Below are 18,561 nucleotides of genomic sequence, written 5' to 3'. Positions count from 1 at the left end.
GCAACTGTTATGAATGTGAGAAACAGCCTGGAAAGGAGAGACTGGTGATTCTCCAACCCTGGCGTGCATCCTGATCACTTAGACTACTCCTTAAAAATATAGATTCCTGATCTACATCCACAGAGGGTCTTTCTCAGCAAGCCTGGTGGAGAGTCCAGGCATCTACATTTTCGAAAGCACCAAGATGATGCTGAATCAGAAGTCTGGGGCCACAGGTGGCAATTCACGGGTCCAGAGCTTCAGAATGGTAAAGCAACCCCTGGAGAGGTGGTTTTAGAGAGCAGCAGCATCTTGCAGTGAGGGCAAGAAGTAAGGTAGGAGATGGGAGCTTTGACTTAAGCTAAATAAGTCCCAGGGCACCTGGGTGGTGCAGTGGGCTGAGCGTCTTGGTTTCACCTCAGGTCATGATCTCAGGGTCATGGGATCGAGCCCCATGTTGCGCTCTGTGCTCAATGCAGAGTCTGCTTGAGTTTTTCTCTCCCTCTCCGTCTGCTCCTCCCCCGACCCCTGCTCTCTCGATCTCTCTCAAATAAATAAATACACCATAAATAAATAAATAAATAAATAAATAAGTTCTGTCCCAGACCTTAGCTCTCAGCTTTGCAGGAGGACATGGACACAAAACTTGGAGGTATGTGGAAGAAATGGTGGTAGCATTTTATAACATATTGGTGTTAGTTCAAAATATGGAAAAGGCTCTGAGTTCACCTTCTTCAGGGGTAGCTTCTCCTACAGGGGGTCATGGGTGATCACCGCAGGGAGTGCAGAAAAGGATTCTTCATCTTTGTGCTCTTCGACATTATTGACCACCGGATGTCCTGTCTCCAAGGAGGTGACCCCCGAGTGAGTGCTTTTTCTGGGTCCTCTCTCTGTGGATCCCTTACCTTTAAGTACGTTTCCCCTCTCACTTCGTACAGGAACTGGCATTCAGTTCTCTTCAGGATGGCTATTGTGGAGCCGCTCACATGAATTCTCAAGGCTGGAAATGCAAAACGATCAATGAAAATTTCATCCATTTTGAAGTCTATTATACGAACACATTTGTTTCCACTTGATTCAGGACATTTGTTATAAGAGTTCTTGACAGCTGAGATATTTTAGTGAAAGGACACTTGAAAACACAATCTGTGAGATAAATACTATCACACATGGGATGAAAGAGGGTCTGACGTTGCTTTTTGGGGTCCTGAGTGAAGGGGCTCCCCAGGTTGTGCTCCATAGATTCTCCCTCCTGCTCAGAGTGGTGGCCCCTGCAGTTCCCATCCTCAATTTATTCCTTCAACTTTCTGATGCCTAGGAAGATGAGGCAACTTTCTTTCCCCCAGTTTATACAGACAGTGATTTGTATAGTTATAACTGTAACTCAAATCTGCCCTTTCCTTTATACCATGATTTTCTAGTACAAACCAGTATCAGGTGGTCAGCAGACTGCCAAGATACCACTCTACCACCTGTGTTCTTGTAAGCCCCACCCACACCCACCAAAGCTTGCTTTCTCTCTTATATAGATTTCTGTTACTATCACTGTCACCACTATTTATTGAGCATCTACTACACGTAGCTCCCAGTGCCTCTACCCTGTCAGGCAAATGCAATAGAGGCTTCTGCATATAATAAATACTTATGTTTTTCTTTACTAAAACCAATTCTCAGGAAAACAAAAGAGGAATAGGAAAGCGAGCCAGCGTATGCTCCATATCTAGCCCACTGAATTTTTTTTTAAAAGATTTTATTTATTTATTAGAGAGCGTGTGATAGAGAGCATGAGTATGGGAGGGGGGCAGAATGAGAGGGAGAAGCAGACTCCCCACTGAGCAGGGAGCCTGATGCAGGGCTCGATCCCAGGACCCTGGGGACCATGACCTGAGCCAAAGGCAGTTGCTTAATGGACTGAAACACCCAGGCGCCCCTGAAATTTTTTTTTTAACTTCCATGGGTCTATGCTAAATTTCATGACCATTCCAGGGAAAGCATGCCTGAATGCATTGCAAATGAACCCAAACGAACAGAAATAGTCTACTACTGAGCTAAAAAGGAAGAACACAGTAATTCCCAGGAAATGGCGGCGACAAAAGCAAATGTCACAAGGACTGGATGGACTCAGGCTCATGTCCAGTCAATGTGAAAGGTCATTCTTTCATCTCACTAGCACTTTGTAGTTCCTTATTGTGCGTTTTGTTCTCTAGTTCCCCTCTGCTGGAAGACACACTCTTCCTCTAAGAAAGTGATCTTTCTTACGGAGGCCCGTGGATTCCATCCTAGAAGCTGTGTTGACGGTGTCTCCAAATAGGCAGTAACGAGGCATCTTGATCCCCACGACTCCGGCAGCACAGGGGCCTGGAATGCACAGAAAGCAAGAAGTGGAAGCAGCAGCAATCACGCTGCGGAGTTAGGGTGGGTAAGGCTTTTCTCAGGGGCACAGTGCTGCATCCTTCATTTGATGTAGGTGCGAAAAGGAGCCGTGACTTTTCTTAAATGGATGTATTCAATGAGGAAAGCACTGTTCTCGCAAGACAAGCTTCCAGAATATATTTTGCTATAGCACAGAAAAGTACATTTGCACAAAACAAGAAGGTCTCCAGAGATCCAGGCTGCAGAGGTGGAAAGTCCTTCTTAATATGTTCAATAGAAGGTTCTCTGGAAGGATGAAGACTCCCCCACGGCTCACTTACTGTGCCAGGCTGCACAGCCCCGAGCTCTTAGCTCAAAGGCTCAGTGGCCAAATTGTGTTTTATTTCTATTTACTCAGAGTAGCATTGCTCGGACTGGCAACACAATGATGGAAGACCCAGAAGATGAGGGCTTGGCACACCTCATGCGCCGTGTGAACACAGAGGGATGAAAGAGCCTGCGGTGCAAGGACATTCTCGCAAGAACACAGAAACCAAGGCAAGACTGGGCACAGCAGCATACTGGGTAGAGAAGAAGGGTTGTTAATCAGGTATCTGTGTGGAGTGACTGAACGCAAGGAGTTACAGATTTTAGACGTTAAAGACTAACTCAGAAATTGCAAAACCGGTTTTGGATAAAGGGAACTTGATTTTCTAGTTGGCTTATTGGGTTTTGACCTCCATGAGTTTCTTTGTAGGTTTATCCTATAGATTCTCTATGATTATGAACATTGAAAAGAAAATCAAAATACCGGCTCTTCCTTTGAGTGCTGAGCCCTTCTTTGTTAGGTTCAAGGCAAAACAACACAAAATAACCAAACAACAGCAACAAGAAACAAACAGAAGCAGAAGCAGCCTACCCAAGGGAAGGAGCTGGAGAGGCCTCTACTGTGTCAGAGGATCTCTCTGATCTGGGCCTGAGGTCCTCTAGGTCAAATTATAGGTGACTCTTCACTTCAACACTGGAGTGAAGCTGGGAAGGGCCGGGTAGTGAAAATTCCTGCAGATATGAAGTCTTGTTTTCAACTATCAATATTTAACTGCAACCTCTTAATTTCTGAGGGCTAAACCCCTCCAGGTATGTGTGCCTAATAGCTATGCTCACTCCAGCCCAATGTGGTGACACCTGGGGCCCTGGCGGTCGGCTCAGTCTTGAGTTGGTCATGGGGGAAAGAGATGGGACCGGGACCCAGAGCTCCGTCCTCCCTGACTCGGCTCAGTCAGCCATGCCACTGTCCCTCCCTCCAGGTCTGGCAATCTGTGATGGGTCAGAAAAGGGACAGCATGCTGTTGCTGGCTGGGGAAACACCTGAGAAGTTTCCTCATGTGTATATGGAAACATCTCTGATATATGGCTGTGGACATGACTGTGGCAGAAATTTTTAACTTCTTTTTATTTTTACTTTGAGAATCTCACTGGCTCATACTAAATCAATAAATGTTTACTGCCAGCCTCTCTGCTAGGCATCGTGGCTAGAGGATGACTTTTGCAAATGCAGTTGTCTGGTCCTCTTCACAAACCCTGGAGTGATCTTGGGTTTTCTGTATTTTGAGTCTTCTGTGAGCCATGGAGGGCAGAAAAAAGAGCAATGACAAGAAAGTATAGGGAGATGTGAGTTAACACAAGGAAAGACTGTCTAATAATTATAACTAGTAATGGAGTGAGTTGGCTTTGGAAACAGTGAGTTTTCAGGGAATCCTGGGATTATTCCAAAGGTAGCTATAGTATTACTTGTCTTGGAACCTATAAAAATAAGTTGTGCCCTATGAGGGATTAATTTAGATGACTTCTGAGTTCCTCTCCAACTTCATTTTTCTGTAACATTTGTAGCTCATCTTCTCAAATCTCTACATTCTAGGCTGAGTATCTTTCATGGTCTTTGAAGTCTATGTACTTTCTGTACCATAGAGGGGGGTGGGGTGGACATGAATGCCCTTTCATTATAGGAATTTTACCAGCCATTTTTTTCCCCTGTAGATAATCCAATCCGTGAAAGGTACTATAACAGTGTAGTGGGAAAACAAAACAAAACAAAACAAAACAAAAAACAGATGTTGGGGGTGGGGGGAGAGGGAGGGAATGGGGAGGAAATAAATGAAACAGTAAATATGGGGACTTAAATAGGAGGAAGTCTGGAGGCTGTCATTTTAGTCTGTAGTTGGTGTTTATCATACTAGGAGTCAAAGGTGCTGTAAAAGGTATTGTTCCCTAGAACTCTCGAAGGAGGGTCGACTATGTCAGGATACGTAATGGGACCTCATTAGGGTTTGGGACTGGGTCTAATTATGTCAGGATATGTAATGGGATGTCATACTTGGTCGGCAGATTCAAGAGTAAACTTCATGGGAAAATCGATCACATCTGGAGACCCTTTATCCTTTCTGATTTAGTTGGTGCACAGAGGTTCATATGGTTCCCATTTGCTACATTGCTTAACTCCGTACCAGAGTGAACTCCAATGCGAATCCATATGGGGAGGCCGGGAAGATGCTCCAGCTTGAAGGTCCCCATGAAGCTGAGGATGTCCAAGGCCATCTTGGCAATGTCGATTGCATGCCTGTTGCCATTCCTCTTGGGTAAACCACTGGCCACCATGTAGGCATCGCCAATGGTTTCCACCTGTGGGAATAGTTGTTCATTAGTGGTCCTACCCCTTCAAAAGGCAGAAGAAATAAAAAACAAGGAGTTGATGGCATATCAAAACAAAAGCTTTTGAGAACTCAGTTCTGAGCACAGCCCCATACTTCTTTTTCTGGGACTAGCTCAAGACCAGGTCTCTGCTAATTTCTTCATGGTTTTAGAGTCTAGTTAAATGAATGATAAAACAGCTATAAAAGACTTTAACCATATGAAAGTACCTCATAATACTATAAACCATCCAGATGTGGTGACCCTTCTCTAATGTTTACATAGTCTGAATGGTTGGATATAATTTCAGGAACACCTATAATTACCTGAAAAGTCACCTTTAGCACTTAACATTTTTTTCTCCTGTCCTATTTGACAAAAAATAATTGTAGCCTCCTCCAAGATGTAATGCACATTCTTATAGTATGGTGATTCCAAACACTTTTTTTGTAATAAGTATATTTGTATCAACAGTATCCTATAAACATTATTCTCTCTTTTAATTTTATTTTCATAATCCTATAGTTCACGTTTGTTGAGTAGTTAACTTCTCTTTGCCAACCATCTCTAAAACGCATAATCATTTCCTATCCAACAAGAACTATTGTTCATATGGCTTTACTGACCTACATAGAGTGAAGACAGGGCGAAGACAAACCCTAAAAGAGACATCTTCTCTGTGGGTAATAACCATTATGACAGACTGTTACATGAGTGACCTCTAAACTTTACTTGAGCATACAGTATTTTATCTCAATAACCTTCACAATAATCCACCGAGTTAGGTGTTATTATCATTCCATTTTACAGATAGGCAAACTGAAACTTGACAAAGTTAAATGTATTTTATGAGGTCACACAGGGAGGGCCAGTTGGGATATGAACAAAGAGCTCTAATTCTAAGTTACTTGCTCCATAAGCTCTGCTGCTTTTCCAACATAAAAATGTGGGAATTCAATTCTCCTTTACTCTTCTGACTCAGACATTATGAGCCCAAAATGGGTCCACACTCTACTCAGATAGAGTGCTGAACTTAGAGAATATTCTCCCTGTTCTTCTTTAGTCTTCTTTGAACGATGCTTGCTATTTCAACAACAGATTCCTATTCTACTTATTATAACTCCAGTGTCTTCTCTGCTTCCTTTGCAATCAGTCCACACACTGTCCATTTTTTTAAAAGATGATTCGAGAGAATGCCATTTTCTCTCAATTTAGTACCCAAAATTCATTCCTGATGAGCTTTATGCTGTTTCTTTCAAACTGCTTCTTAAAGTCACCTGGGCATTTTGACTTCTGACCCTTGTTACTCTTTTACTTCCCTTCATTTTGAGCTCAGATTCAATCATGAATTCCTTAAATCTTAAATTAGGACAAGATCTGAGTAATAATAGGAACCAACCAACTTTGGCTCTGCTGACCAAGGGTGGTACAATCATTTCAGCCTGTTAGGTGAAGTGGTTACCTTGTACACATCATGGTGATCAAGAATGTGGTCAAAACTCTTGTAGATGTCATTGAGCATGTCCACCACTTCCATAGGGGTGCTGTATTTGCAGATGGTGGTGAAACCTACAATGTCACTGAAGTAGATCGTAACTTCCTCATACAATTCAGGCTCCACAATGCCTTTCTCCTTCAGAGACTTTACCACTAGCCTGGATGAGGAAGGGCAAAAAATGACTTTGACTTCAGTAATTATTTTTTTTGTCTTGCATAAATCTTAGAGACAGTAGTAACGATCCACAGGGAATTCTAGAATTTGGGTGGGGTGACCAGGAAGCGAAGACCGGTCGCACATACTGACTGTAGGAATATATTACCTACATACACATATGATACTTGCATTTGAACTCGGAGGAATACACGCAGGTTTAGCATTAACTTGGTACTTGATTATTAACCCTAATCAACATGTGCATATAACTCTAGTACCTATATAACCCTCATATAGATACACACTTGCCCACTTTTTGCCACTTCTTCTAGCTATGGCTCTACGTCAGGAAGCTGAGGAGGGTGTGTCATTAATGTAAGAGCTTGAATCACTACAGCTGTCACACCTGACTTTTTTCATCAGAGCCGACAGTTTTGCCTCTGAAGCATGTTTTACTTGGTATTGTTTAATATCACTATAAAGGAACAATACATTTAAAAATTAACTTCGATATTTTCTGAACAAGAACTTATTTGATATATTTTTGAACCAGATTTGGGTCTTTTAAAAAGCAAAGCCAGTCAGTCAAGTTAAAATTATGGTAGAACTGCAGAAGTCAAACAGAAGCAACTTAGAATATCTTTGTTGCAGACATGGAAGGAGTAGTATATCAGACTCAGAATTAAGAGAGAACCACAAGGAAGGAATTCCACACCATACTTCCTTGTTGGGCCAAGTTGCCTTTTCACTGAGAAAATGGGTGGGGCCAACATGAGGCTAGCCTCTCCGTGTCTGCCCTTGGGACCCCTCTGTAAAGGATCCAAGTATGGAACCGCTAGAATCAGAACATGGCCGCTGGGAGGTGCCGTGGAGGTCGCTGAGAACACTGAGGCTTAAAAAGAAAGTACGACTTTCACAAGGTCACACAGCCACCAAGGGCAGAGCCAGTACTCAGCAACATCCCACCTTTTGGTCTTTTTCTTTCCGGGCATCTCCTCCACAACCCAGACCTTGGGTATTCATGGAGGTGAGGAAGATCTGGAGGTATGCTGATTGTATCGAAGGAGGAATGTCTGCCATTCTCCCAGAAAACAGTTCATTAACTACAAGGACACACAACACTCGTTGTGAGAACCCCCAAAGCATCGAGGAAAGCCTTTTCAATTGGTGCAATGACAAAGCCTGGGACCTTTGAGAAACACCCCTGTGATGTGGCTGGTTGGATTCTCAGGGCACTTCTGGGGTGGTTGTTCTTGACCTGCCCAGTATAAGGGTGCAAATTTTTTGAAGGCTACATAAATGTAATGATAAAATTGGATATTTCACCATCATTACCGTTCCTATTACTACTTATATCTGAAAAGGCATATGAGCTTGGAAACTAGTGTATTATCCAGAGAGAGAAACTAATGTTGGTAGATAAATGAAGAGCTGTGACAGCCTGGCGAGCTTTGGTAACAGGCTGTTGCTGACACAGACAGATTAGCGAACACAGTAGATGTCTTGGAAAGGCTTCCCACAAGAAGAAAAGTTTCTATTTTGCTGTCTCAGAACCCAAGGGGCACTGTTTAAATAAGTTTAAGTAGTATCTGGTTCCTACATGCAGTCTGAGTTTATTTGCAGTTTTGCCATTAATATTTCTTTTTGATCCTTGTAGTTATTGTTGGTGTATGTTTTAGCTTTCTTTTACAAATATACACACTTTTTACGTAAATTATCAAAGTGAGTTGCACTGGAGGCCTGGTGAATTGCAGCTATTGAAGTGATTGGTGTCATATAACCTTTGGCAATCCAGTAAAAACATCTACCCATGGAGATGAAAAGTAGAGCACAGGGAATATAGTCCATACTGTTGTAATAACGTTGTATGGAGACAGACGGTAACTAAACTTATTGCGGTGAGCACTGAGTAATGTATAGAATCATCAAATTACTACGCTGTACGCCTGAAACTAATATAACACTGTCAACTATACTCAAAACAAACAAAACATCTACCATCTAGTGGTCGAAGTGGCACATTACACCAAGGGTAAGATTAAAAATCTGAGGTGGCGAGCTAGCTGTTTCTCAAACTAATCGTTTGAGTAACATTATTGGTTAAAGCCATGATGATGACACCCCAGGAAGGCAGCCAGATTATCTGGATGTTGTTTTTGTCACCACTCAGCAGTAAAGGCCAGGGAAGGAATTATGCATCGTATAACTAACATTTCTGAAGCTCTGATAGAAATTGCCCACTCTGGGGCGCTTGGGTGGCTCAGTCGTTAAGCGACTGCCTTCATCTCGGGTCATGATCCCAGGTCCTGGGATCAAGCCCCACATCAGGCTCCCTGCTCGGCGGGAAGCCTGCTTCTCCCTCTCCCACTCTCCCTGCTTGTGTTCCCTCTCTCACTGTCTCTCTCTCTCTGTCAAATAAATAAATCTTTAAAAATTATATTAAATCTTTAAAAAATATATTTTAAAAAAATCTCTGATGGGAATATTAAGGGTTCAAGCCTATTTCCAGGGTACCATTCCCAGGCTGTTCCTTGGCACTCTGAGGACACACAGATTCTGCAGTAGGCTCCCTTCGGGCACGGATGACTGAACAGAGCATGTGTGTCACTCCCACCTCTACACCCAGGTTTGTCAAAGAGAAACTGTCTTTTTATTTAGAAGACAGCTCCCACGGTCTCAAAATCATTCCTTTAGTAATGTAGAACTGATATTCCAAATGAAGCATGGGTTCAAAACCATAGGCATTGCAGGCTCTGGGCTGACTACCTTATATCCTGGGCATTATTTCAGGAAATTCTTAGGGCCAGCCTATGAGGTGGATGAGAAACTGAGGCTTGGCTCATGTAGGTAACTTGTCCAGGTTGGTGGTGGAACCATGGTTTGAAGTCAGGCCTTGCTGACCTCAGCTTCCACGATTTCACCCAGTGCTAGACTCCTAGCTTAGTCTTCAGCTCATAGAACAGTTTAGTCTACTTTAATGACAGGAGAACATTCCTGCTCCCTTTGGCCCAAGCCTATTTTCTAGCTCTTCACATTTTAATTTCTTGCTTCTCTTAACTTTGCTTAGTTATTTTCTGAGTACCAGCACTCAGAAAACTTTAAACTGTTTGGGGATTTCAACCTTACTTCCTTTCTCTTATGTCCATGGCTGTGATTTTGTTTCACAAAACAAAGGTCAGCTCATAGATGCCTCTGTGATGAAGCATCTGATATGTGGCCCCCACCTCCTCCACTCACGACTGACCCTACTTCTTGTAATTTGGCTTCTACTTTGAGGTGGAAATGGGCATTTAGTGCCTGCAAGAGCCTCATAGCTCCTAGATTCAATAGGGAAACTTTGATTTCCACTTTGAGATTAAGGAGAGACAGCCAGTGACTTGCTAAAGGTCCCAGACTTTGTAAAAGTGGCAAAGAGGTGTTAGAACCCTGGTCACTCTAACTCCACCGCCCATGCTCCTTCTGGGGCACCACATAGCCACTTGAAAATAGCCTTTTTCTGGGCACCTGGGTGCCTCAGTCGGTTAAGCATCTGCCTTCGGCTCAGGTCATGATCCCAGGGTCCTGGGATCGAGCCCCGCATCGGGCTCCCTGCTCAGAGGGGAGCCTGCTTCTCCCTCTCCCACTCCCCCTGCTTGTGTTCTCTCTCTGACTGTGTCTCTCTGTCAAATAAATAAGTAAAATCTTAAAAAAAAAGAAAATAGCCTTTTTCTTCTAGAGATATATATATATTTATTATTTTTTAAATAAGATTTTCTTTTCTTTCTTTCTTTTTTTTTAAGATTTTATTTATTTGACTGAGAGAGGGAGAGAGAGAGAGAGGACAGCATGAGAGAGCACAAGCAGAGGGAGAAGCAGACTCCCCACTGAGCAGGGAGCCCAACACGGGGCTCGATCCCAGGACCCTGAGATCATGACCTGAGCTGAAATCAGACGCTTCACCAACTGAGCCGCCCAGGTGTCCCTCTTCTAGATATTTAGAGTACGAACCAGACCAAGTCTTAGCAAGGTATTTTTTTTTTTAAACTCAATAATTTGCTGAAGAATGTGCAAAAGGGAGTGATCCCATATAGATACAAAGGAAAAAAAAATACTAGACAAAAGTGCTGACAGTTTCAGCTGGAAGGAACAAAGCACAGCTGCGGAATCCTGCAGGAGGACTTGCCTTACCTTGGGAGCAACATGAAATTAAGTCTGTCGGCTCTGTCCCTCTCTGCCTTGTACAGTTGAGTCCTCTCCTCCACCAGGTGTTCCAGATTCCGAGAATACAGCTGTAGACGTCGGATCAAGGTGTCCATATAACTTTCATTTTTTTGGTCGTGAAATAGGCTGTACGTGGTAAAAGATAAAGAGCATAAACATCTAGTAACACAGTGGGCAAATATGATATGACAGTTAATTAAAGAAAAAAATAAAAATGGCCAACACATTTAAAAAAATTAACCTCAGGAAAAATTAAATAGAAATAAATAGATGTAAGATTTTTTTTTTTTTAAAGAAAACCGAATGTTAGAACAATGGTAATCAATGGAGGTAAAGAGGAAAAACATACACTATGACCTTCCTGGAGGGGCATCCTGGCAAAATGTGTCATAAACTTGAAAAGTACACTCACTGATCAGTCCACCAGCACTACTTCTAGGAACTATCCAAAGGAAGCAACATGAATGTGCTGAAAAGTAACTACAAAAAAAGCCACAGCATTCTTTATAATAGCAAACATTCAAGAATAACCCAAATGTGTAACAAAACATAATTAAAATATTATGATACAATGGAATATTAATGTATCATTAAACACAGTTAGAATAGTTAAATGTACAGAAAGACCTACCTCTATATTAAACAAAAAAGTTGATAAAATGGCAAAAATTATTATTTTTAATTTTTGAAAACCAGGTGGTCATCTACTGACAAATAGGTGATGTTTTTTCTTTCTTGTTTACTTATACCTGTTTTCTGAAATTTTAATAATAATTTACAATAAAGGGAGACTTTTTTAATGGCTCTAGGAGTGTGATAAATGCAACGATAAGAGAGGGATCAAGAAAAGCAAAGCTGAAGGGTGCCTGGGTGGCTCAGTCAGTTAAGCGTCTGCCTTCAGCTCGGGTTATGATCCTGGGGTCCTGGGATCGAGCCCCCGCGTTGGGCTCCCTGCTGGGTGGGGAGTCTGCTTCTCCCTCTCCTTCTGCTGCTCGCCTTGCTCGTGCTCTCTCTCCCTCTTTCTCTCTGTCAAATAAATACAATATTTAGGAAAAAAAAAAAGCAAAGGTGAGCCTTCTATTATCTCCTTAGAACAGAGAGCCGAGCTTCTAAAGCAAAAAACCTAACTCCGGATGATTTGTTAGGCCAAGGAGACTTAGACAAGATGACAGCTTTTGGCAAGCCTTGGTGCAGAGCTCCGTCAGGAGGTACACTGAGTGCCTGCAGGGTGGTTCAGGACCGAGATAATGTTTATAACATAAATGGCGCCACTGAAGGGGCTGAATAAACCCTACCATTTACTACAACAACAACTGTAAGTTACCACTTCGGAGCTCAAGGAGAAGATGGCCTCCGTCATAGTCCCCTGGGGTGGGGAGGGAGGTTTGTTAAAAATTCAATACATTTCTGAGTCCTACCACAGACCTAAATCCCTGGAAACCACTAAGCTTGGGATCATGAAACAGTATTTTCTAACAAGTTCCCCAGGGGGTTCTTCCTTAAAGCCACTAGTATAGAATCGAGTTGGGTGAGGGAGCAGGTGTAAGGGATAAAGATAGATTATCCTCCTTCGTGATGAATTGATTCAATTAAAACAGTTTCCTCAACCTTGACTGCCTATTTTAATCACCGGAGGAGCTGTTAAAACTCCTCATGCCAGCCTGCTCCCCAGAGCAATGGCATCAGACTCTCTGGGGCAGGACTGTGGCCCAGAAAGTCTTTTTAACAACCCCACCCCACCCCACCCGCACGCCCAGGCGATCTCAATGTTCAGCCAAGTTTGAGAACCACCCTATTCGAGGCTAAGTACTGGGGGCCCAGTTTATCTTCATGAGTTTACATTTCATCTGTCACACATACAGTCTCAGCTGATCTTAGTCAAAGGTCTGTGAAGGAATGAAAAATGGGCAAGAATTACATTGTTCATTATTTTCTGCTCCTTTCACACAAATGATGAATTAGATGTACCAATCAATGACCACCCTCTCATGATTTCACTCAACCCCATCTCAGCCCTGGGCTTTTCGGCTCATTAAGTATCTGAATCTTTGACTTAATGACAACTATGGAAGATTAAGAGCTGGAAGGAGTTGCCAAAATCGTCCTATTCAAATCCAGTTTTACTAAAAAGAAAACTGACATCCAGTTAGGGTAAGCACTTTGCCCCATGTCCCGCAGCAAGCTATTACTAGATCCTAGTCTAGAAATCGGATCTCCTAACTCTTACTTCATGGTTATTTTTCTCACTCTGCATTGTATGTAACTGAAACAGAGAAAATAGAGAATTCAACCTTACTGGGTAATTGTGTGCTTTTCTGTTTTTGTTTTTGTTTTGGACCCTGAATTATAATCTGATTCAGGGCACAAGTCTTAAGTACCGAGGGCTAACGTTGCTGGTTTTAAGATCTTAAGAAACTTCTTGATCTTAAGAATTATCCGGTGGCTTTGCAGATTCATAGGACTCATGCTAGACTTCTAAATCCTAATTACCTGCAGAAGGGTCAGGGAACTATATATATATTTAAAGATTTTATTTATTTATGAGAGAGAGCGTGAGTGCATGAGTAGGGAGGAGAGGCAGAGGAAGAAGCAGACTCCCTTCCGAGCACAGAGCCAGACCGGCCTGGGGGGTGGGGTGCTCTATCCCAGGACCCTGGGATCATGACCTGAGCCAAAGGCAGATGCCTAACTGACTGAGCCACCCCGGGCACCCCAGGGAACTATATTTTTAACAGACATATTTATGATCAGTGAGAATTTATTTTTTAATCAGGCAAGTGTTGCCCTTGAGTATTTAACTTTTCAAGTGATTATTCCCTGAGAAAACGGTCTGTTGGTCTCCATCTCCTTGTAATTTTTTTTGAGATAGATGTTGTGGTCTGGGGTTTTTCATTAGAACAGGCATTCCATTCTGAGGTGCTACTGAATGTCAACTGCCATTAGAAAAATCTGAAATTAGTGAGGAAATGTAAACATTTCAACAATACCCAAATATCTTGGCCAGCGTAGACTCAATTTTCTTGAAATCCGGTCTCTTCTCCGGATCCTCCTCCCAGCAGTTTTTTACGAGTAGATAGACCTGAAAGAAAGCAGGGGTCGATTGGCTCAGGGGGCGGTTTCCAATCCTACTGTCTTCCCTCCACGGGAGTCGTTGAAGCAGGGAATATTTTATAAAACAACTCAACTCTGACAAAGAGGGTGCGATTGCTGGGTTCCCTTCAGTCTGTCTCTGCTCCGCCCCCCGCACCATCGGGCCTCATCCTTGTAACGGAAGGTAGGCAAGGAAGCATTTCCCCCCTGAGAGGACATGTGACAAAAACTACAGATCTTCTCTCAGTAGGAACTGCAAAATGTTGGTTGTCCCACTAGAGTGGTCTAGTTCAGGGGTTAAACTGACACACATGCTAAGTTAATCAAAAATGTGATACCGATTTGGACAAGGCTGGATTGTTGGGAGAGACAAAATGCTCTACAGAAGTTTGCAGGGTTTCTGTTGCCGAGGACAGTAAATCGTTGGGGTCAGTGGATATGAGGCAGTGACTGTAATGGGAGGCTCTTCCACAAGGGTTTCCAACCAGGGCTACTAGCGGAATCATGTGGGGAGGTTTCCAGTTTTTTATGCCCAGGCCCCACCTCAGGAGATTCTGACTTCAGCAGTCCCTCCTTGTCCGAGTCAACCACGGTCCGGAATCAGATGTTCCTCTTTCTGACCTATCGGCAGGGTCAGTAGTAACCTAACAATACCTCACAGCGCCCACGTTATTCACTTAGCTTTGTCTCATCACGTGGGCATTTTATCACCTCATGTCAATACAAGAAGGGTGAGTGCAGTTTGAAAGGATAATTTTGAGAGACAGACCACAGTCACATACCTTCTCTTACAGTATATTGTTACAATTGTTCTATTATTATTGTTGTCAATCTCTTACTGTGCCTGATTTAGAAATTAAACTTTACCACAGGTATGTATTTATAGGAAAAAACCTAGTACATTCAGGGCTTATCTGTGATCCACTGGGGGTCTTGGAATGCATCCTGTACATTTCTCGATTGTTTCTAGATGCTGACATATTCAATTGTAAATCAATGGGTAGGATTTATAAGCCTAATAAGTGTATCGCATGGACACCTTGATCTTTTAGGTCCTAAAAATTGAGAATGGGATATGGGCTTCAGGAGCCAGCTTTTTCTTGAGCTGGGAGAGGTGAGAAAGGATGTGGGGAGTGTGGCAGGCTGATAATGGCACCCCAAGGGAATGGCTGAGGTCTGGCCTCTGGAGCCTGTGAATGTTACCTTATTTGGAACAAGGGTTTTTGCAGATGTGATGAAGTAAAGGACGTTGAGATGGGAAACTTATTGTGGAATATCTTGGTAGGCGCATTCAGTCACATGAATCCTTATCCTGGGGGGAGGTGGAGGGAGATTAGACCAAAGAGGAGACAAGATTGTAACCACGGAGGCAGAGATCAGAGTGTTGTGGCCACATACCAAGGAATGTCAGTAGCCCCCAGGAGCTCCTGGAAGAAGCAAGGAATGGATTCTCCCCTAGAGCTTCTGGAGGAAGTATGACCTTGCTGACAACTTATTTCAGACCTCTGGCCTCCAGAACTCTTAGGCAATAAATTTCTGTTGTTTTAATCCACCAAGTTGCTGGTAATTTGTTAGAGCAGCCCAGAAACTCATGTAGGGGGATGCACTCACTTCCAGTTCTTTTTCCTCTGCTGTTTCTAGGAATAGATCTGGGCGGAAGGGTTTTACTCCGTTGTCATTCTCCACTCTGAAAATCTTCTCTGATGGGATGAGAATAATTGAAATTACAAGAAAGAATGCAGCATGAAAACATTTTAGCAGCAGCAGACTCTGAATTGGTTCACCCTCCCCCCTCCTCCCAGATGGGTGCCCAGTGAGAATGTTGCAGAGCCGAGGCCAGCACTCAATAGGATGAATGAGCCACCAGGTGAAGGGGTCTGATACCCACTTACACTCAGGAGGTTAGCTTAAGTTAAGGTTCCTAAGCCTTTAAAACGTAACTCGGATACCACTACCTTTAGTAGGCTCCTTCTAAGACCCTAGCACACCCTCCCTACATCCCTTAGACACTCACCCTCCAGAGAGTTGAGACCTGGGACATAATTGCTCACTCAGTGAGCATGGATTGGATGAATGGAAGGAAGCATTTGCCGCCCCCCCCCCCCCCCCACCCCCCGACCCAGAGAGGACGTGTGACAAAATCTATAGATCTTCTCTCAGTAGGAACTACAAAATGTATGTTGTCCCACTGGAGTGATCTAGTTCAGGGGTTAAACAGACCCTCGTCTTTTATTAGAATCAGAAGGTAGGGGTTGGATTGTAAGGAAAGAGTCTTTAACTGACAACGATGACAATGACAACATCTGGTATGTTATGCTCTTCAGAGCATTCTAACATTCATATTGTCAACCCCTCTAATACCCCTATGGGACATGCAGGGTGGATATGCCATTAATTTTTGCAGATGAGGGGACTGAGCTGTGGTCACAAAGAGATGAAGTCAGCCTAGAACACAGGCTCCCAGAGAGGGCAGATGAATGAGTCTGACTCTTACCGTTCTGGTCCCGGCAGCTCAACGTGTAGAAGGTTTCTCTCCGCAGGATGATCTCCTGGGCAATGATCCCGTAGCTGTACACATCGCCTTTTTGGGAGATGTTGGCGTGGCGGAGGTGCTCTGGGGCTGTCCACAGGTCTGTGCGTTCAGCAGTGAGATTGGAAAATCGAGGGAGATGAGTGGCCCATAGGTCTCCAACCCGCTTTTGTTCTTTAAGTCTCAATGCCATGCATCCTGAATCCGAGTGGTCCTGAATTTATATGTCCCAAACTTTAGAGGAATTTATGCTAATGCTGGTGACGGGGGGAGAACACACCCTTGCCTTTTAAGCTGACTGTGTAATGCCAGGATTTGGGGGAGGTCACGTGGCAACGTCTTCCCTAAAACTTCTAGGATCATAGCGCTGAAAACCCTTAAGCCTCATATGACCTCACTGATATGAGGAATTCTTAATCTCAGGAAACAAACTGAGGGTTGCTGGAGTGGTGGGGGGTGGGAGGGATGGGGTGGCTGGGTGATAGACATTGGGGAGGGTATGTGCTACGGTGAGCGCTGTGAATTGTGCAAGACTGTTGAATCACAGATCTGTACCTCTGAAACAAATAATGCAACATATGTTAAGAAAAAAAAAAAGAAGAAGTTAGCAGGAGGGGAAGAATGAAGGGGAGTAAGTCAGAGGGGGAGACAAACCATGAGAGACGATGGACTCTGAAAAACAAACTGAGGGTTCTGGAGGGGAAGGGGTTGGGGGGATGGGTTAGCCTGGTGATGGGTATTGAGGAGGGCACGTACTGCGTGGAGCACTGGGTGTTATGCACAAACAATGAATCATGGAACACTACATCAAAAACTAATGATGTAATGTATGGGGATTAACATAACAATCAAAAAATTTAAAAAAATTAAAAAAAAAACCCTTAAGCCTACCTAGAATAGCACCTAGTGTATAGGAAGTACTCGGGAAATATTTGTAGAATGAGTGCAGTAGAATATGAGAGGCTGAGGATTTAACAGCTTTTGCGACATATGGCATACTTCTATGAAAACATTCATAAATAAAAAATATAAATTTATATATTTTTATTATAAAATACATTTATATACTTTGTCACATAAAGTATTATGTTTAATATATATGCATACATGTTTAAAAGCATTTAAATAAAGAGCCTATCACTGATATTTTGCAGGTGGGACGTATTGGCAGCCTCTAAATCCGCTATTCTCACAGATGTGTTTTCTTGGGTTCCCACAGTAGCCTTTAAAAAATAATGCATACAATTTGGGCACCTGGATGTCTCAGTCGGTTAAGCGTCTGCCTTCAGCTCAGGTCACGACCCTGGGGTCCTGAGATTGAGCCCCGCATCGAGCCCGGTGCATCGTGTTCCCCGCTTAGCGGGTAGTCTGCTTCTTGCTCTGCCGCCTCTCCCCCGCCCCCCGGCTCGTGCTCACTCTCACTCCTCTCTCGCAAAAATAAATACGTAAAATATTTTTTAAAATTACTGCATACAGTAATTTTACTCTGTGCCTACTTCCTAATGCTTTCCATGTAGTCCACTTCACACAAGTGAAGTGCTCCTGTGTTCCGTGTTTGGTTCCTACAGACACTTGGGTTTTGAATCCTATCACATAGCTTATTTAGTAACAATAAGGGCATTCCATTAATTTTCCTCCATCCCATGTAAGTTTTCTAGGATCACCTAGCTCCTTCTAAACCTTCTGTGATTTCTGTCTTCAGCAGTTTCAATGAAAAAAAATCTGTAGATTCACGTTGTGAGGTCCAGTGGCATGCTTATGCTGAGGCACGTTTTCCTCACGTTTGGTTTGCCATCCAAATGTTCATTACCTTTTTGAATTTATGTCTTATTAATTTATGTGACTTGTGATTCATATACATATGACTGATCCTAACGGTTTGGGGTAGTAGGAAAGGTAAGAAGATCCACATATGCTAACAATTCAGGTAACCAACAGCACAGAGAGGTAGGTATAACTGAGTGATGTCCAAGAAGAAAGCATTTGAACAGCAATTCATCTGATTTTGTGTTGTGGTGAGTCATCTAATGAAGGGGGTTTGTTCCACCACACGATGAACCATGCTTGA

The 18,561-nt window shown here is 43.1% G+C and overlaps 1 protein-coding gene across 3 annotated transcripts in view; it reads right to left on the bottom strand.

Annotated features, from left to right (window-relative positions):
• The window catches only part of GUCY2C (guanylate cyclase 2C), a 71,941-nt gene that overhangs the window by 3,126 nt on the left and 50,254 nt on the right, over positions 1-18,561 (bottom strand). For all 3 annotated transcript variants that reach the window (XM_073877945.1, XM_025879900.2, XM_073877944.1), the window contains exons 18-25: positions 16,458-16,595; positions 15,575-15,663; positions 13,861-13,952; positions 10,841-10,999; positions 6,482-6,674; positions 4,836-5,010; positions 2,239-2,337; positions 885-979 (exon numbers count right to left, since the gene is read on the bottom strand). In XM_073877945.1, the coding sequence (XP_073734046.1) occupies positions 885-979; positions 2,239-2,337; positions 4,836-5,010; positions 6,482-6,674; positions 10,841-10,999; positions 13,861-13,952; positions 15,575-15,663; positions 16,458-16,595 (1,040 nt within the window). The remainder of the gene's footprint in view (positions 1-884; positions 980-2,238; positions 2,338-4,835; positions 5,011-6,481; positions 6,675-10,840; positions 11,000-13,860; positions 13,953-15,574; positions 15,664-16,457; positions 16,596-18,561) is intronic.

This window comes from Callorhinus ursinus, unplaced genomic scaffold, assembly GCF_003265705.2.
Source record: "Callorhinus ursinus isolate GAN/ISIS: 27379988/994484 unplaced genomic scaffold, GSC_fseal_2.0 scaffold27, whole genome shotgun sequence".
Classification (NCBI taxonomy): domain Eukaryota; kingdom Metazoa; phylum Chordata; class Mammalia; order Carnivora; family Otariidae; genus Callorhinus; species Callorhinus ursinus.
This window is presented reverse-complemented; position numbering and strand designations above follow the sequence as displayed.